Source organism: Balaenoptera borealis (assembly GCF_965194805.1).
Source record: "Balaenoptera borealis genome assembly, chromosome: 19".
Lineage (NCBI taxonomy): Eukaryota > Metazoa > Chordata > Mammalia > Artiodactyla > Balaenopteridae > Balaenoptera > Balaenoptera borealis.
The window spans coordinates 35,840,828-35,861,530 of record NC_138878.1 but is presented as its reverse complement, the minus strand read 5'-3'; the positions used below and the strand labels follow the sequence as shown (position 1 = coordinate 35,861,530).

The 20,703-nt window shown below is 46.7% G+C and overlaps 1 protein-coding gene across 3 annotated transcripts in view; it reads left to right on the top strand.

Moving 5' to 3' along the window:
- The first annotated feature begins 14,659 nt into the window (after nucleotides 1-14,659).
- GPT2 (glutamic--pyruvic transaminase 2) overlaps nucleotides 14,660-20,703 on the top strand; it is a 34,174-nt gene continuing 28,130 nt past the window's right edge. For all 3 annotated transcript variants that reach the window (XR_014237429.1, XM_082366820.1, XM_082366819.1), the window contains exons 1-2: nucleotides 14,660-14,817; nucleotides 15,051-15,314. Coding sequence is in view for 2 of the 3 variants with exons in the window: in XM_082366820.1 (XP_082222946.1) it covers nucleotides 15,072-15,314 (243 nt within the window). In the remaining variant the exon portion in view is untranslated. The remainder of the gene's footprint in view (nucleotides 14,818-15,050; nucleotides 15,315-20,703) is intronic.

The following is a 20,703-nucleotide window of genomic DNA, read 5'->3' as shown; positions in this document are numbered from 1 at the left end:
GAGAGGCCGCGATAGTGAGAGGCCCGCGCACCGCGATGAACAGTGGCCCCCACTCGCCGCAACTAGAGAAAGCCCTCACACAGAAACGAAGATCCAACACAGCCAAAAATTAATTAATTAATTAATTAAAAAAAAAAAGAATCCAGCAGACCCCTAAAGTTATACAAAAGAAATAAAAGGCAAAAGACATTACTGTAAAATGAGATTTATATAACCCTATCTGCGTGGCATAAAAATGTGCCCAGTTTCACATGCCACTTGCTGCCAGGATCTGAGATTGTGCTGAGAAAGGGGTGGGAGGAGGCTGGTGAGGGGAATCACGTACCAGGCCAAGACACAGGCACAGAGAACTCAACATTTGGGGGCTTGAAAAGAAGCCCTGGAACACAAGCCTCTTTTGTTTCTCAGGCTTCTCTTAACTGCCGTGTTTGAGACCTGGGATTCATGAAGGAAGTGCTATTCAAAATGGCACTTTCCACTTCATTATAAAGAAAGTTCAGTCACAGTCCCCAATTTCCCCTCAAGTTGTGTTACTTGAAAACTGGTGGGTGTCGAGCCAAAAGACACAACAAAGCCAAAGATCGGGAGAAGGAAGGATTTACTATTTATTACTTGCAGCAAGTAAGGAGAACGCCAGGAATCAGCAAAATTGGGGAAGTTTTAAGCTAAGCATACATGCATATTCATGAAGGCGCTTGGGCGGTTGACAGAGTCCAAGCTTTAGTTGACGGAAGTCACGAGGGTCAGAAAAGGTCAACATCATCATCCCTCAGGTTCCACTTGATCTGGTGGTTGAGCACCTCAGGCTAATCTTTACCATTGAAACAGAACTGGGAGTCTTTGCAACTGATATATTATCTTTGCTATTGTTACTTCTCTTGCCAGATAACAAGATTTCTGCATTCTTTTGTTCCTTTAAGATCATTAATTACTGAGACCTGTTCAAGGGCAAGCATTGTGGTCAGTATTAAATCACAAAATGGCTTAGGCCAAAAATGGCTTCCCTTATGTCAAGAAAGCCATGCCTGGTTCTCTTTCTCCAGGGACCCCCTATCTGCTTACAGTTGCAACCTGAGTCATTTGTGGAACAGCTGTGTTAAGTGGAGAGGAGAGTTATAAATAAAATCAGTGTGTTTTGTCTCAAATTGAAGCAGTTGCTGCTCCCCAGGCTGGCAGCAAAATCATGATTCAGAGTCTAAAGTTCTAGAACAATGTTTGTGAATCAACTCTCACAATGAGTTGTCCCTCATGGCAATCAGCAGTTATGCCCTCATCCCCAGATCTCCTCTGTGTGAACCACCCCCAAGTATGCAAATGCATTGAACCTGGAAGCTCTTCATTCCAAACTAAGATGGGTGAGCTTTTGAAAGGGGTCTCTTCCAGTCCCTGTATCTCACAGCCTTAGGCCAAAGGAAACCTGTCTTCTTTATTCAATACTTACAGTACAGAGCATTTTCCTTATTCTCCCCTCCAGAACATTAAATCTCTCTCAATAATAGCAAAGGCTTCTCTAGATCTTGTCCCAAGCCAGTCACTGTTTTAAGTGTTATATGCATATTTAATTAATTTGATGTCACAACAATCTTATGGGGGACGTGCTATCATCCTCCACTTTTCAGATGAGAAAGCTGAGGCCAGAGTTTTGTTAACTTGTTTTGTTAACTTGCCCAAGGTCATACAGCCCTTAAATGGTAAAGCCAATATTAGAACCAAAGCCATTTGGCTCCACAGCCCACATTCTCAACCACTATGATGCCTCATATGAGGGGTGCCACCTAAGCCGGGCTGAGCTATCCCTTGTCACAGCCCCACTCTGCTAACCATGCCTGATTCCCTCCTCCTTCCCTCTTCATTCAAGGGATTCGGAAGAAGCTGCTAACCTTGACCAGGCATGAGCCAATCATCCATTTTTCCTGCCTCAGTGATTGGCTCAGAGCTGGGCCTGTGACCCAATCAGAGCCAGTGAGTCATGATCAGACTTTTCCTGGGGCTTCTGGGAGAAAGAAGTCCTCCGTTCCCTCCTGGTTTTGGTGGATGGGAGGAGGTGGGGAAGAGGCGCTACTACAGCACTTTTACTGCTTTGAAGGGAGGCCAGCGAGGGGGAGTCAACAAACCGAGAAAACAGAACAAAAAGAGGGACCCACAGCATAGGACTCCAAGGGCATTGCCAAGAGTACGTAGTGTTGGGCTCATGCTACACAATATAACGAGGCCCCCTGGAGTTGGGTCAGGCATATTGCCACGACCTGATTTGCGCTCTGAATCCAGTGACTCCTGAAGTGCCAAGGACCTCCACGCTCTTTGGTTCCATGAGTCAATACATCCCTTTTTAAAAGCCAATATGAGTAGGGTTTTCTGCAACTTGAATCAGAATGCACCTTAATCAAAACAACCTCAATAATCCTTGTGAAGACTGGGCCAAAAAGCCCATTAGTTACCAATGCTATGATAGAACAGTAGGCTTGCTGATCAGAGATGAATCATGCCTCAAGTTTCTCACCATGCTAAAGGACAGAGAAAGGGCCAAGTTCCTAAAATTCTCAACTGTTCTCGAGTTTTACATTTTTGTACAAATAGAGGACGACAGCAGCTCGGATAATCCTCCAAAATGGCTGTGTATGGATTCACTTTCCTAATTACATTTAACTCTGGTTAATGTTAAAATGACTTTAAACGCTCTTTCAGCAAGGCAGAGGGTCATGGACCAGAAGTCTGTGGAAGAAGGGGCAAAGTCAGCCAGGGGTCAAAAAACAGCCAGGGAACCTGGGTTGGTGAGGAGTGTCCAAAGAGGACTTTAGCCTTATGTATGTGTTGATATCTTATAAAGGAATGTATTTGTAAATTATTTGTTAATAAATAAAAATTAACTTTAAAGTAGATAGGGTTAAAGGACAAGTCATGTAATTGCATTATCTTCTATGAATGTTTACTTTTTTAAAAAAATAATGGAACCTGTCAAGTGAAACATTATATGAATCACCATAGTGAACATCTGTTGTGTTTCTCCTTCTTTGGTATAGAATTTAAAAATGTGATAGCTTGCTTTTTGGGAAACACCTTCTCCTATTAACATCTGTGATTCGGGTACACAGTACTTGGTCCTGGTCTGGCCATGGGTGCAAATACAATAATTTGCTTCCTGAGCTCTCCTGGCTCTTTTTTCCTCCCTAACAATACTGGAAAGACAAAGCAGTAGCATAGTTTTTTAATCTCCCTGATCTTCTCTCCATCAAAAGAAAAGAAAAGAAAAGAAAAGAAAAGAAAAGAAAAGAAAAGAAAAGAAAAGAAAAGAGAAGCAGACAGAGCAACTAGATAGTGAAACCAAAAACTATGGACAACATCTACAGCAAAGCCAGGTGATAAGGTGTCCCTGCCAAAAGTCCAAAATACAGGAAAGGGAAGACAACCGCTACCAACACTATAAGATCTGCAGGATATTCACATTTATGCAGGAGAAACCAGAGGGAAGAAACCAGGGCATCTGATGGGCCAGCAAAAGGGTATTCATAGGAAGGCAGAGTGGGCTGATTTGAGCGAAGCGGTTGAAGTGACAGGGGTTTTGCCTGCTCCAATATCAGATGAGTACAAGGCATCTCTGATTTCAAAAGATACAAGATATCAAAGATTAACATAAATCAGAACTAGAAAATTACGGCAATTAAGTGATAAATCTCGGGAAAAATTAGGAATAAATAAAAGTTATTTCAGGGATGAAACTAAATCAAAAAGAAAACAAGAGTGAATACACATTATAGATATTGCCTTATGAGAAATAGAAGGTGAAAAAAGTTTTAAAATTAAAAAGAATGAAGAAAGAAAAAGGATTCAAGAGAAAGTGACAAATACTGAAGCCATGTAAATAAGATCCAACATATTATAATAGGAGTAACTGAAAGAAAATCAAACCAAGGGAACAATATGACAAGTACTAAAAATTATAATTCAAGAAAACTTTCTTGAGATAAGATTTGAGGGGCTTTCCTGGTGGCACAGTGGTTAAGAGTCCGCCCACCAATGCAGGGGACACGGGTTCAAGCCCTGGTCTGGGAAGATCCCACATGCTGCGGAACAACTAGGCCTGTGTGCCACAACTACTGAGCCTGTGCTCTAGAGCCCATGTTCTGCAACAAGAGAAGCCACCGCAATGAGAAGCCCGCACACTGCAACAAAGAGTAGCCCCTGCTCACCGCAACAAGAGAAAGCCCACGTGCAGCAGTGAAAACCCAACACAGCCAAAAATAAAATAAATTAGAAACAAATAAATAAATTTATTTTAAAAAATAAGATTTGAAATTACATATTGAAAAGGCACACCTACACCTGAAAATATTGACCCAGAATGACCAACAAACACCAAGAAATACTCTAGACTTTAAAGGAAAAGAATTAAATTGGCCCTTTTTTGCATCAAGGCATAAAGGCCAAGTGAATTATGATGGAAAGAAAATTAGATTTTCATTAACCTTTCAACAGCAATGCTTTATGCTGGAAGAAAATAGAGTCATATATAAGATAATCAAGGAAAGAAAATATGAGCCAAGGGTTTTGTATCCAACTGAACTGAGTATCCAACAGGGTAAAAGGGCACAGAAACAACACATTACCAACATGCAAAAACTCAGGGAATCTTTTTTTTTTTTTTAAGATTTATTTATTATTTTATTTATTTTTGGCTGAGTCAGGCCTTAGTTGCTGCAGCTGGGATCTTCATTGAGGCATGCGGGATCTTTTCATTACAGCGCACGGTCTGCTTGGGTTTCTGTCTAGTTGCAGTGCACTGGCTTCTCTCTAGTTGTGGCACGCAGGTTTTCTCTCTCTAGTTGTGGCGCGGGCTCCAGAGCGTGTGGGCTCTGTAGTTTGCAGTGTTTGCGGCATGCGGGCTCTAGCTGAGGCGCGTGAGTTCAGTAGTTGTGGTGCGCAGGCTTAGTTGCCCCGTGGCATGTGGGATCTTAGTTCTCTGACCAGGGATCACACCCGCGTTTCCAGCATTTAAGGCAGATTCTTTACCACTAGACCACCAGGGAAGTCCCTCGGGGAATCTTGCTTAGATTTGTGGTCACTTTGAAAAAGGAGTGTTTGTGATTGAGATGAGGCATATGGATGGCTTCTGAGATGGCTGGCAAAGTTTTATCTCTTTTCCTGAGTGGTGGTTTCAAGAGTATTCACCTTACAATAATTCACTAATCTATATGTATGTTTGGTATAGTTTTCTGTAAATGTGTTTTATTTTATAATAAGTTTAAAAGCAACAAAAATAAAATAAAATAGACTATTACACTTAGAGAGATTTGAATATAGACTAAGGATGATATCAAGGAACTATTGTTAAATTTTATGTATGGTATAATGGTATTGTAATTATGTAGTAGAATGTTCTTATTTTTTTGGAGATGCATGTTGAAAAATTTACTGTACTTTAAATGTACTTTAAAATGCTCTAGCAAAACAAAATTGATTCTGATAACATTTTGTTACTTTAAGTTTTATAAGATATTATGTATTATATAAAGATCTTAAGTGGTATGGTACATTTACGTGAGTTTTGACAAATGCCATTACTCTATCAAAATACAAAATATTTTCCCCAGAAAATTTTCTCCTGGCTCTTCCCAATGAATCCCCTCTCCTGCCCCCATTGAGGGAACCACTGTTCTGATAATCTCTTCCACCATAGATTAGTTTTACCTGATCTAGAACTTCATCTAATGGAATTATGTAATATATACTCTTTAGACACACTTTTTTTTTAACATTTTTAATATCCCTGAAATTGGAATGTATCTTAGAAATTGGCGGTGTCTTAACAATTAAATGGCAGTGTTTCCTCATTTTTATTGTTTTATAAAATAATGGAATGTCTTACAGTCAATGTCACCTTCAATTTGATGAAGTGTATTATATATATACAGATGAAGCAAATATGGTGAAAATGTTAACAGTTGTTGAATCTAGCTGGTGATACATGGGTGTCCTACTTTTCTGTGAGTTTGAAAAATTTTATATAAGAAAGTTTACTGAATACAGAAGTAAATAAAAGGATACCACAATTGTTATACCTTTTTCCCCCATTAATTAAAGTGACGCTTAAATAATGGAATTGGCTGGAGGCTTTCTTGTCCTCTGCGAGGCCCTGATTATAGTAGGGACCTGGACACTCTAGACGGAGTATCACATGATTATCAGTCTTTGTAAGATTTGCTTTTTTCTCACATATATTATTTTTCTTCCCTCTATCTCCCCAAACTTTTCAAAAGCCAAGAGCCTCTGTCCTCTGTGTCCCAAGGCAGTGAGAAAGGGGAGCTCTGCACTTGTGACCAAAGTGTCTAATCAAGCATCTAATCCAAATCTATGGCAAGAAAGAAAAGCTGGAGGCCCAGAACCAAGGCCTTGCAGCTGGAAGGCCAAGGTGCTGGTCCTCTAAGTAAAGAAACACTTCCAGTTGCTCCTTGTGAGTGGTGCTTCTGGCTTGAAAGCTGAAACTTTTCTTTGCACTTACAGGGAAGGTGCCAGTGGCCAGCAGGCCCTATCCTCATCATCTGGGACTTGCATCACTGCTGTACCATCCATCAGAAATAGTCCTAAAAGGTCTGAACTCCTTTCCTATCCTGGAATCTGGCTTCCCCAGTCCCTTACCCTGTCACCTTTAGGAAGAGACAGCCTGCCCTTTGTCCATGGAGACAGAGAAGGTGACTGCACACTGCATATGTCACTTCAGCCACAGGCAGAATTACAGCTGACCACATCATGGCACAGACGTAGGTTTCCAATGGGGAGTTCAGACTTTGCCATTAGATAACCGATGTGGCCCAGAAGAACTCTCGAGCTCTTCCATTCCCAGTTTCCTCATCTGTAGGACAGGCTAATAGCACCCACCTCTCAGGGTGGCTGAAAATTAAGAGGACAAAAGGGAAAGCACTTAGCAAACTGTAAAACTACTTTCAATGTGGGAAGTTAACTTTTGGGGGGGAAGGGTGAGAGAAACATTTGTCAGCTGAAAAAAGAAGCACAACCTAAAAGTTGAGAATTATGTTTTATTTGGGGGACAAAACTGAGGACTTAAGCCCGGAAGACAGACTCTCAGATAGCTCTGAGGGACTGCTCTGAAGAAGTAAGGGAGGAGCCAGGATATATAGGAGTTTTTGCAACAAAAATCAGGTGGTTGGAACATTAAAAAATTACTGGGTTTAAAAATTTTATTTATTTATTTTTGGCTGCGTTAGGTCTTTTTTGCTGTGCGTGAGCTTTTCTCTAGCTGCGGCGAGCGGGTCTACTCTTCATTGCGGTGCGAGGGCTTCTCATTGTGGTGGCTTGTCTTTTTTGCAGAACACGGGCTCTAGGCGTGGGGGCTTCGGTAGTTGTGGCTCATGGGCTCTAGAGCGTGGGCTCAGTAGTTGTGGCGCACGGGCTTAGTTGCTCCGTGGCTTGTGGGATCTTCTCAGACCAAGGCTCAAACCCATGTCCCCTGCATTGGCAGGTGGATTCTTAACCACTGCGCCACCAGGGAAGTCCCTTTTTATTTTCTAAATTTATTTATTTCGGCTGTGCCAGGTCTTAGTTGCAGCATGTGGGCTTCTTAGTTGCGGCATGCGGACTTCTTAGTTGTGGCATGTGGACTCAGTTGTGTGGCATGCGGGCTTCTTAGTTGCGGCATGCACACGGGATCTAGTTCCCTGACCAGGGATCGAACCTGGGCCCCCTGCATTAGGAGCTCGGAGTCTTATGCACTGGACCACCAGGGAAGTCCCAAAAGATTACTGTTAATTAAAGAAAACCAGACATCTCAAGTTAACGAATTTAATGATTTTCTATGTTTGGGAAGATGCAAGAGTCTGGGCTCATTGAAATCATTCCTTTGATGTGCATCTTAACTATCTAGGGCCAGTATCCTGTTTTCTCCATCCTGAGTCCCCTCAGGGTGCACGGTGAGGGTTGGCTGCAGCGGTTCCGGCTTGATGGCTGCAACATCCTTTGCTTACTGATCTGGCAGGCAATATTTTTCATCCACACACTTCGTCTCAGGTCTCAACTGGCTGATGGTGTGGGCAGCAGTCACAGCCCCCACTGGCCCCTATCCTCATGGAGCCAATGAGGCGCTCAGCATGGAGGAAATAAAGACACCAGCTTCCTGGTGTTTTTACCAGGCCCTGGCTTGTCCCACTTCCCCTGTTACCTACCTGGTGGAGACCACAGGGAATTTACTATGGTCACATATTATTAAAAAGGTGCTTAGAGTGACACCAGCAAGATGTTGGACTAGGAAGCACTAGGCCCTTGGAATGTTCCCCCATGGAAACACGAAATCAACAACTAGAGACTGGCTAAACTAACTTCATAGGAGCTCTGCAAATCAGTCAAAGAGGTATAGCAACCAAGCAAATGCCCAATTTAAGTAAAAGCCACATTCAAAATGCAAGACGTTTTATGGTGTTTTTACTTGCCCCTGCCCCACATTCTCCTCAGTGTGGCACACAGTGGTTTAGCGGAAGTGGCGAGCCAGTCCCCAGTTTTCCTCCGGGAACCAGAGAAGGCAGAGTGGACCTAATTTTCAACATTTTAACCTGTGTGGGAGCTGTCTGATTGGTCCCTGTGTCGCCTAACTTGGAGCTCAGATGGCCAAACATGGCACAGTTCAGATCTCAGGCTGGGAAAACCTGTGGGCAGCAGTGGGAGTGGCTCATGAAAGCCACAGGGGGAATGCAGACCCACATATGCCTGGGGCAGAAGATTACTGATGGAGGAATACAATATACCACCTAGATCCCTTTAAAAAGCAGGGTGAGACACTTAGGGAAATTAAAACATTTAAAAGCTGCTGTGTATATGGGAGAATTGGGAATCAGAGTTTTTCGCTAACAGGGTGGCTCAAAGTGAGCCCTTAGATATTTTCAAGAGAGGAGTTGGCCATGCACTTGATTAGAGGGTTGGAAATGTCAGCCCCACCTCCCAAACTCCAGAGAGGCGAGTGAGTCTAGAGGTTAAGTTCAATCACCAGTGGTCAATGATGTAATCAATCATGCCTATGTAATGAAACCTTGATTAAAAACTCTTGAACAGGGAGCCTTGGGGAGCTCATGGGTTGGTGAACGTGAAACCAAGTCCCTCTAAAACCGAGATCCCTTACCGAGTTTATGATTAATCTCTCTATCCAAAACATTATTCCTTTTCTTCCCTCTGACCTCAATTCTGTGCTAACTGAACACTAATCAACCAGAGTCAGATGACTAAAATTGCTGTTGTAGGTAACGTCATTAAGATAACATTGTTAATGTACTAAAATCGGTTGTAGATCTCATCATTAACGACAAACTCAGGTTGTTTCTCCAGGACAGGATGAGCCCCCCCAGGCCATGGACCACCTGACCAGAGACATCCTGACTCCCGAAACTATGATCAAGAAATGTCACAAGACGATGATTAATCCCAGCCTCTTTTTTCTTCCCCTTTAAAAAAACCCCCGAACTCAAAGACCAAGTAGGAATGGGTCTGAGGCTTGTCTCCCCACTCCTTTGCTGTGATGCCCTACAGTAAACGCTGTACTTTCCTTCCCACAACCTGGTGTCAGTAGATTGGCTTTGAGGTGCATCAGCAAGTGGACTCAAGTTTGGTAAGGTAACAAACACATCCATGTGCTGGGAGGATGGTATGCCCTCCTCCACTTCTCATGCCACTGCTCCCCTCCCCATACCTGCCCTACTCATCTCTTCCATTTGGCTGCTCCTGAGTTATATCCTTTATAATAAAATTGTTATAATAAGTATAGAACTTCCCTTAGTTCTGTGAGTCATCCTAGAGAATTACTGAATCTGAGCAAGGGGTTGTGGGATCCCTTGAGTTTGTAGTTGTCTGGGCACAAGGGCAGGTAGCTTGGGGACTCCATTTGTGGCTAGTGGCACAAGTGGGGGCAGTCTTATGGGACTGAGCCTTTAACCTTTGAGATCCTAAGTTCAGGTCTCAGCTCTGCCACTTATTAGCTATGTGATCTTGATAAGCAGCCCAATCTCTCTGAACATCAGTTTTACTATCTGTGTAATAGGGATCATAGTAGTAAATATGTTAGGGTTGCCCTGAGGCTTGTATGAAATGATGCAGTAAAGCGCTAAGCACAGTATCTGACACATTAAAAATGCTTAATAACTACTAGCTATAATTTTAATAATATTATTAATAATAAAGAAAGCTTTGGGCCAGGCCACCCTGATGCTAAACCTAAATCACAGATCTGTGATTTGTGCCTGTTTCCCCAGGCATAAAATAGGAAACAGATTCCCTTTCTTTAAGAACTAGAATCCAGGAGTTCAGGGTTTTTAGAGCACTAGTCACCCATCCTCCTTGTATTGGCGCCTTTACAATAAATGCTGCATTTTCCTTCCCCACAAAAAAAATAATAATAATTATAAAAATTTAAAAATTAAAAAAGTTAGAATCCAAAACTCCAAAAACTAAAGGAGTAAATGAGAACAACAAATTACAAGGGCTTATGGTATTGCATAAATATTTTTTTCTCTTAAGTTCCTAAGTCCCAAAACTATTTTGCAATCTTCTCTAGGTGAAAGATTCTGTGGCTTCATGAAGAAAATATCTGGGAAAACTCAGAGGGTAAACCAGTTGGAAGTATTGATTTGAGCCATTGCTTAATATTTTGTCTGCTTTGGGCACTGAATAGCTGAGGTCATTGAGTTTGCTGCTAAGGATTCTCTTTATGTTAGTCCCTTAGACTGTTTCTGAAATCTTTCCCAAATGTCCTCCATGGAAGAAGTAAAGTCAAAGAGTCCTCATATCCCGGCAAGACCAGGGAGCACAAAATCAAGGAATGTGGAACAACAGACACACTCTGAATAAAGGAGGTTGTATTTGCTTCTGAAGCTTATACAACTGTTCTTTCTCTTTCACTCCTCTACTCTTCCCTCTCCCTGTTCTCCAATACCTGGATTTTGTTGAGTCAGCTGCTAAGACCATAACGTGTCTGCATCTGTTTTGAAACGTTATCAATGCAATACTGAACTGCAAATACTGCTTTTGTGAAATGTCTCTATTCAGCACTCACGTGCTGCCCATCTCCTGTTGGACTGCAAACACCTTGAGAGCATGGACCTTGCAGAATTGACTTCCTCATTCATTCAACAAAAATTTGCTGAGAACCTCTGTGTGCCAGGTATCATTCCAGGTTCTAGAGATGCAGAAGAGCCTGTCCATTTCCCATCACCCCACACCCTAGTCCAGGCCAACCCTGGACCTTATTTGTGCCACGGTTCATCCTCCTGCACCCTCTATTGCCCCCCTAAAATTCACCCTCCATATAGCAGAATTTTAAACATAAATATGATCATGTCACTCCCTAATTTTTTAGGCCTTCCAGGGGCTTCTAATTGTTCTTAGGATGAAAACCAAAATTCTTACATTCGGGACCTGGCCTGCCTGTCCTACCACTGCTCACCTCTGACCCCTGTCTTTCAGCCCTGCCCCTCCCTCACTATCTGACCTGCAGTCACCCTAGCCTTCTTGGAGGTCTTCAGACCTCTCGGCCTTCAGCGATCCCTGGCCTGGGATGCTGTCCACCTCACCCCTGACACTGAGATGGAGTGTGAGGTACAAGATGGATATTAGGAATCCACTCCTGTAAGAGGAAGTGGGAGGAAGCAGGATCAGGCAGAGAAAGAAAAAACATGATGCAGGCCTGCCAAAGCTTTGGCCAACCTCCTGGGGAAGGCCTGGAGCAAATACTGCTCCAGCATGTCCCACAGGCTTCTCTAGTTAGGGTGTGACGGTGACCTCACAAGGCGGTTCTGTGCAGGTGCTGTGCAAGGCTGTCTGCTGACCGCACCCCGTGGTTAAAGGCAAGTTCTCCCTTGACAGGTGAGAGGGCACATCTCTGTGTCTACCACACCTGCCAGTACTGCTATCCCTCATCATCCACCCAGGCCGCCGGGCAGCTCCAGCTTTCAGGCCACTTCCTCTGGGAAAGCTTTGCTCAGACCTTTGGGCTATAAGTGCTCATAAAACTCCTCAGCAGTTATCATAGTTTGTAATCATGTTTGTGTGTGCAATCAATGTCTGCCTTCCCTAAGAAACTGTATGTTCTGTGTAGGCAAGGAAGGTCTGTGAGACTCACTATAGACCCAGAGTTCAGCCAGCACCTGGCACCTGGTAGGTGCCCAGTAAAAACCTACTGAGGAAAGAAATAAAGATTGGTACCATGTCTTGCACACATATGACTTTCACAACTGTGTGGGTCGTCAAGAGCTTGCTGTGTATTTGGATCTCTCAACTAGCTCACAGGGAGGGCATTTATGATTATTTCAATCAGGTTTTATCTTTAATATTTAGGAGCCTGCCTCCTGCCCTACCTTGACCTGGTCTAGAGGCAAAATAAAGGCAGAGTTCACACTATTACCACCACCATCATTATCACCACGACTACCACCCAAAAGCCTTTTAAGGGCTCAGTGCATTTCAATGGGCAGCTCCAATTTCCAAACCCAGAGAGCTACACAAGCCTGGTCTCTGGGCTGCAGCACTGGGTTAGGAATCACACTTCCTGCTCTACACTTACCTGTGCCACCTGAAAAGATTAAGTAACAAGTCACTTAATCTCTCTGAGCTTCAACTGTAAAATAGGGATAATGTCTGCCCTTTCTCTTTCATTGATGTCTATCAGGTTCGAACTCCGTGATAGGCAAGAAAGTGCTTTGCAAATTGTGAAGTGTGGTTCACAGGAAAGTAAGGGAGCTTTCTTCTCATGCAATCATGACAGGTTGGCAAAGGTCATATTTGGGACACTAGTTTTCTACAATGGTGACGTGGGAGCCCACATAGATGGGCTATGTGCTGGGCGTAGATGGGCTATGTGCTGGGTGTTGTTTTTCTCAGTTGCGCAGATGGATTTGTGCTCACCTAAGCCCGCCCTGCCTCCCAGCCCACGCAGGGTCCCTTCTGATCAGGGGTGGAGACAGCAGGAAGGGACTGTGTTTACAGCATACGCAGGTCAAGGTTAAGCGTGTTTTGGAGGTGGAGAGGAGCATGTGGGTGTGTGGCCCCCCAAGTGGTCAGAGTGGGTAAGAATATGACATTAAAGGCAGTGGAGTCCTTAGAGAAGCTAAGCTCCCCAGGGGAGAATCTTTTACCTGGAGACTGAATACCTAGCCATTGAGACAGAGGCTAGGAAGGAGACACAGGTGCTGGGGGTGGAACCAGTGATGAGAAGCCCAAATAACTTTCCAGGGACCTCGGCAGGCCAAGACAGTTTGCTAACATAGGAATTCTCAGCGCGATCTTTGGTTTCTGTTGCTCTCCCCATCCCCCTTTCCCCTTCATTGGTAATCAATTTATTTAATCAAAGTATATGGCATTCCCTTGATAAGGATGAACAAGAGTGATCCACAGCACTAGATTCCAAACTCTTGACTTTTACAGTTACCTCACTGAACTTTTCCCATAGTCCCACTAGGTAGGTGTGTTACCCCATTTCACAGATGGGGAAACTAGGCTTACAAAGGCTAAGCAACATGTTCAAAGTCAGCCAAGTGGTAAGTGGCTATATGCACCTATATTCAAACCCAGATTTTCTAGTACCTTCTCCCTTACACTGCTGTGTTTTTTAAGTTCCTTCTGCCCCCCACTTTCATGAATCTAATGTGTGTGTGTTTGTTGGGGTGAGGGAGCTCTGGACTCTTTATCTGTCTGAAAACACCTAGACACACAATTTCCAAGCCCAGGAGGGACCTCAGAGGTCATCTAATCCAACTTATTTTGCAGATAGAGAATCTGAGGCCCAGAGACAGGAAGTGACTTCTCTCACATCCTCTCTGTCGATTTTGTTGTCTCAGAACAGTTGTCTTCCATTCCTACTCTTGCCCTGTACTCACTCTGGGTAAGCCAGGATGCCTTTTCCTGCAGGTACCTTTGCCAAAATAATAGTTACCATGCGCTGAGCATTCATTCTTCCGCAAACGTTTACTGGGTGCTTACTATGTGCTGCGAACACTCAGAGGTGTTGTGAATATGATGAACAAGAAAAACGCTGCCCCTGCCTTCTGGAGCTTTCATGGTTAATGGGTGTAGAAAGGAAATTAACGGAGGTAACGGAGGTGTGGTAGCGTTTCAAATGGAGTTGTCAGGAAGCCTGACCACCTGGTATATACCAGCTGCTTGGTCCTTTAATTTTCACGACATTCCTTAGAGGCTGTGAGCTGATCTCCGTTTTGACGACAAGGAAACCGACGCTGAGAGGGGTAAGAGAGGCAGTCAAGTGCAAAACTCCTAAGCCCCGCTTCCTACCGGCCCCCGTAGAGCGGCCACTGCCACCGTCGGACCCTGGATGATGAAACTTGGGGCGAGGACTGCACCATCTCTCAGCCTGTGCCCTTGCAGGTGTTGGGGGAAGGGATGTAGGGGGGAATGCAGGATGCGCTTCCAGGGAGAAGCTGCAAATAGCTCTAAATTCGCAGAAGGCTGAGGACAGACCCCTCCAGGACCCGTCCCGGCACCGCATCCCCTCTGCCAGACAAAGAGCCCGCCCAGCCTACAGCAGAGCCAGACCACCGCTCCCGCCTCCTGCCCGGCCCCCGATCAGGCCAGCGCGGGGCACTATGGGACTTGTAGTTCGCCCACCTCTCCACACCTGCTCTGAAAACAGACTAGGGAACTACAAGGCCCAGGAGGCAGCGGGCAGGCTCGGGCGGACTCGCCGGCTGTGGGTGTGCGAGCGCAGCGGCCGTGTGTTGCGGGAGCTGGGATGCGGCTGCGGGCGTCCGAGCCGAGGAGCAGCTCCAGGCGCGCGCTCTAGCCGGACTAGAAGAGGGGGTGGCCAGGTGGCGACAGGCACGTTGCATGCATGCATTGGGAGCAGACTTTGCAAAACCCTGTCGTGCAGCGCTTTGGCTCTGCAGCGGCTAGGTGCAGGGTCCGAGTCGACGGGGGATGGGCACCCGTCCCAGAAGCCAGGCTGGCACCGCTCGCTGAAAGAGCTCTTGGCTGGGCTTGGGGACGGGTGCCGGCGTGCCCGCCTTGGGCTGTGCGTGACGTGTTTGTTCTCTTTCCCTTTTTGTCCTAAGGTTTCTCTGGGCGGGCGCGCGATGCAGCGGGCGGCGGCGCTGGTCCGGCGGGGCTGCTACCCCCGGACCCTCGGCCCCTGGGGCCGCGGTCAGAGCAGCGCGGCCGCCGAGGCCTCGGCGGTGCTCAAGGTGCGGCCCGAGCGGAGCCGGCGCGACCGCATCCTTACGCTCGAGTCCATGAACCCGCAGGTGAAGGCGGTGGAGTATGCGGTGCGGGGACCCATCATGCTCAAGGCCGGCGAGATCGAGCTCGAGCTGCAGAGGGTGAGCGCTGGCGCCAGGGTCCGTGGGGCGGGAGGGCCCTGGGAGGCTAGGGGGCACTGGTGGGGGGAAGAGTAGCAGCTGTCCCCTGCTGGCGTTCGCCCGCTGGACTTCCTCTCACCCGCGTGGCCAGCTCTTTCATTCGGCCCACCTTGGCTAAAACGAGAGAATGCCCTCCCCCCATCCCTTCACCCGCCAGTGCCTGGCACCTGGCACAAAGAAAGGCCCTCAGATACGGTTCACTTGTTGAATTGAATTCATCAGTTTATAATTGAGCTGCCCTTAGTGCCAGGCACTGCCTGCTATGTGGCCGTCCTACCCGCGTGGAACCAAGATCCATGGGGGGGTGGGGGTGGGGGTGAGGACAACAACAGGCAGTAAAGAAAGAAACCAGAATTTCAGAGATCACATTAGGTACCAGGGGAGGGAGGAAGGCTCTGAGGAGACTTGGGTTTGCTCCCGAAGCTTTTTCTCTCTCTGTCTGAGACCTTTCGGGTCATTCTGCCAGTAATGATTCCCTGACAAAAGTGGAGTTGTTGCAGAGTGTCCTGCACAATTCCTTCCCTTAGGCCCCCTTTGGAACCCTGACTGACAGCCATATCTTGTTCTCCCAGTGAGTAGCAGGGGCTTGGGCCTTTTGGGCCTTGGTAGGGTGGCCCTGGGACGTTCTTCCTCCTGGTGGCCGTCTGGCTGGGACCTTAACTTGAGTTCATAACTGCGTGTAAAGTGACCACACACCCAGTAGTGCTTTCTGCCTCCCTGCAACGAGGGCGGCTGGGGTGGGTGTAAGAGATGCCCCTGTAAGATACCAGAGTTCTAACCCAGGTGGAATTCAGGAGGCAGAGTCAAGAGGGTAATGTAAAAAAAAGTAAACACTCCTAAGACTTGTAAGAACTGATGAAATAGTCACCCAGCTGCTTGCTCAAAATAGTTCTAACCCAGAAGGGGGGGAGGGTTCCTTGATCTCGCTCTCACAGGCACCAGAACTGGATGTCTTGGGGGTGAGTTGGCCACTTAATGTTCCTTGAATGCATGGGAGGAAGCCGTGGTGGGACCGTTACATTAACGTGGGAACTTTGGGGGTTTGATGAGCTCATGGCTTGCTGAGACCTTGTTGGGACACTCAGTTCTGCTGACTCAAAACAGTGAGTTGGACAAGTCAGAGTCCAGTGTCTCCCTCTGACTCCTTGCAGGGCTAAGTTTAAAGCTTGGCCCACAGAAGGCTGGCTCGGTTTCTGTGCCTCCCTATCCCGAAGGTGGGCCACAGGCAGAGAAGACGGGTTTTTGCTGCTCTGCTCCTTGTTGATATCTGGCAGACTCGAGCTGGCCCTCCTTAAGACAACAGTCTCCCTGTTAAGGCTGAGATTAAATTGTTTCCGGTTTATCACTTTACAACTGATTTTTCTGGTTCCGGAACTAGTAGGGGTTCCAGGGATTATCTCTGCCTTTTGTTAAATAGCAGCTTGCGTGTGGGCTTCATGAAGTACAAGGATGATTAAGGCAGAAGGGGACACTGTCTTTTCCTTTCAGGTATCTGATTGCCAGATTGTCCTCTGGGCCTGAGCTTCTCTTCCCCCAATTCTTTAAGGATTGGTGGGATTTTTTTAGCAGGCACAGAAAATGTGAGAGCATTCCAGGTGGAAGGAGGGCTGTGAGCAAAGACAGAAGGTTGGGAAGTTCTGGGCGTTTGGGGAAGTGAATTGGTGCCATTTGGAGAGCACTGTCTGGCAGAGAGATATGGTAGATGAATAAGATGGAAAAGGGGGACTGGAGTCTTGTGTGCTGGGCTCAGTACTTTATGGTGCAAAGTTTGGTGTGCAATGGGGAACCAGGACGGTGTTCCAACAGGGTATGGCTCCATCATTGAGGTGGAGAAATTTCTTGGTCATTTGGGCTGGAAACACCCTGTGATTTCTAGGACAGATGTCCCCACTGCCATGTCCTACCCCCGAGTAAGTTGAGACATTCTTTCTGTCCACCTACATTCTCCGGTGCTTTCGTTCAAATTCATCCCTTGTTATTCTCTTCTCACTTGGTCGAATCTCAGTTGCCTGATTCTTGGTGCTGGAGATAATAGCCCCAGCCAAGCCAGCATAGCCTTGCTTAAACCTTTCATTCTCTAGAGACAACCTTTCCATTTTGCTAGCTTAAACAGTGCCCCTTCTGAGAGAGCCATATTTTCCCAGTCTTTTTTTTTTTTTTTTTTTGGCTTGGCTTGGCTTGCCTTGGCTTTGCACAGCTTCGGTTTTTCAACCTCTGTTTTGAACTCTAATGATCAAAACTGGACTGATGTTATTTTAAAGGGTTCGATTCGGTTAGAGATGGGATTTGTAGGGAGTTGAGTGACTTGGGGTGAATCTTCGATCCTTTCTGGGCTTTGGTTTCCCTAGTCTATAAAAGGAAGGTCTGGTGGGCCCAGGGTTTTTCCCCAAGTCCTGACTTTTGTGCCTCTTTGTCCATCTGAAGGCCTTTAAGCTGCCTTATGGAATCATTTCACCAGGTGCTCTGTAAATAGTACCGGCTGATCGGCTGGACACCTGGCTCTGGTTTTTTTTTTTTTTTTTAACATCTTTATTGGAGTATAATTGCTTTACAATGGTGTGTCAGTTTCTGCTTTATAACAAAGTGAATCAGCTATACATATACATATGTCCCCATATCTCTTCCCTCTTGCATCTCCCTCCCTCCCACCCTCCCTATCCCACCCCTCTAGGTGGTCACAAAGCACCGAGCTGATCTCCCTGTGCTATGCGGCTGCTTCCCACTAGCTATCTATTTTACATTTAGTAGTGTATATATGTCAATGTGGCTCTGGTTTTTGATTGTGGGGTGTCTTGCCAGGCAAGTCTCGTCTGTCTTGCTTGGTGGTAGGAGTGGAGGAGAATGTTCAGGAGGGCCTGAAGGAGGAGGGGCACTTGACTAAGTGGGTGTGTGAAAGGGGCCATTCTCCTCCAGCCTGGGCTGTGTGCTCTCAGGGAGGCCCTGTTTCTCCCTGACAGCAGCTCTCAGTGGGAGAACCTATCAGCTTTTCAGATCCTGGTGTTCATTGGGAGCAGCATTTAAAAATAAGCTGCCATTAGTAGGAGTTTTGAAAAGATCTGTCTGTTCCTCCTCAACCTACTTCTTTTTCCCTTGTTTTACTGGGGGAAGGGAGGAGGTTGGCATAACTGGAGACAGGAAGGCTTCTGTTTGTAAAAGTACACAGAGTCAGGGCAAAACATTTATGAAGGGAAAAACTGAATACTGTTAACATCAGTGTGTGCTGCTGCATCTAAACACAGGTAAAAGTGGAGAATGCTGTAGCACCTCCTTACTGTTAGCTAAGAACTAAGTCTGGAAACTCTGGATGTGCCAAGCACAAGAGGTGAAATCTCATCGGTCATTTTCTTTAGAGCTTAGATGCTATCTTAAAATAAAGAAATTTGTAGTGTAGGCTTCCATTTGGATGAACCCTCCACCCACCCACCCTGCCCAAGTCACCAAGGACCTGCATCCTGGGCTTTGCCTTTATGTGCTGTGGGCCTCAGACAAATCATTCAGAGCACCTTGGCCTCAGTTATTCCTCTGCAAAATGGGCCCAATTTATTTCTCCTAAAGACTACTTGGAGATGTTTAGTGATGATGCTTTGAACAGCAAGAAGCTAGTCAGAACTCTTTTTTTTTTTTTGGCCCGTGCTAAATGGCTTGCAGGATCTTATTAGTTCCCCGACCAGGGATTGAACTTATGCCCTCAGCAGTGAAAGGGTGGAGTCCTAACCACTGGACCGCCAGGGAATTCCGCAGTCAGAACTCTTAAGAGTCTTCATTTTCAAGCTAATGAGAGTTGCTTGGGGAGAGTGCCAAGGGTCACTCTTTCCTTGCCTTCGTCTTGAGTCTCTGGGTCTAGGAATGTGCTCTTTGGGGTTTCCTCTCCTGCCTGGGCCTTAGCCTTGCTATCTTGAATTATCCTGTTTGGAGCTCATTCAGCTTTCATCCCTGCAAACCTCAGCTTCTACGGTTGACCCTCCCACAGGCCCCTAGACTTCAGGAACCTACGTCCAGCCTTCCCTGCTTCCATGGTTAGGAAACTCAGCCCTTGGAGCTCCCACCTCAACTCTTAATCACAGGCCTGTATAGGTTTGGCTCGGTTTCTTCCAACTTTGCTTGTCATAATGGTCCGGGCCAGACCCTGTGCTGAGCCTCGGTTTCCTCAGCTGTGCAACGCACCTGTTTTCAGGGACCCTGGGGACTAGTTGGGTTTGTCTCTGGGGCTTCCGTCTGCAGCTCTGTGTTGGGCTTCCTGCCTGCCCAGTCCTCCTGCTCATGGCCCTGGGGTCTTTTCACGTGGCCTTCCTGGCCTGGAGCCAGCTGTGCCCTCTCTCCCTTCTCTGAGGCCACTTCTTCATCAGCCTGGGCTCTGAAGGTGGTGGCCTCCTGTGTTGCCCACTTCTGTCACAGGGCATGATTCATAAGTGTTTGTTGAACGAGAGGGAGGCTCTCTGGGGATTAACCGTCCTACCAAACCTTCCCGCTCACATGTTACATGACATAACAGGAGCCATCCCTACCTCGAGGAAACTGCCTTGTGCCTGTTAGGATTGTCCATTGTCCTAATGCTGGGCCTGTGAGCTGGGAAGGACAATGCTAACTCCTTTTTCCTTCTCCCTGCTGACACCCTCTGAAATATGCCATCCCCAGAGCCTGGGGGCCTGCTCCTTGAGCCCTCCTTGAGCTGAATTGTGGGAAGAGAGCCCCCCTGTGTTGGCTCTCATCTCAGTGCCCCACAGGGAGGCAGCTCTGGGCAGGATGTGTGCAGGTGAGTTAAACAGGTGGGCTCTAGGATGCTGGGAATTGGAACTAGAAAGCTATGTGCTGAACTGGCAGGCTCCCGAGGGCGGGGCTGAGGTGCCATTGGGTGTGCGTGCAGGCCTGGATGAGTCACTGTGGGCAGGAGTTTGCCCCTGACTCCTTGGTGTTTCCCAACCCATGTAGATCTCAAGTGCCAAGATACAGGAGTCTCCTTTATATGGTGGCCCTTGGCCGGACAGGCTGGTCCCCTGCCCATTCAGAGGAGCCAATTTCCCACCCTGCAGCTCATCCATCATAGCGAAGTGTCTGGAGACCATAGGTACCCAGACCCGAGAAAGGAGATACTCAATGCTCCTAGGCTGCTTGTTGGCAGGCCCCAGATCGGTTGAGCAGTGCAGGGGGAGGGCACGGAAAGGAACATCCAGGGATCTGTTCCAGGCATTATTCTCTCCCTGCATTGAGCTGGCCGAGGGCCCGCAGCTGTGTGTTGTAGTTCCTGGCCCTCGACTGTGACACATTTACTCCCTACCGAAGAATGGACTGTGCCCACACCATGGAAATCACCTGAGTTCAGCTGGCCAGGCCTGGGGGACCGTGGCAATTG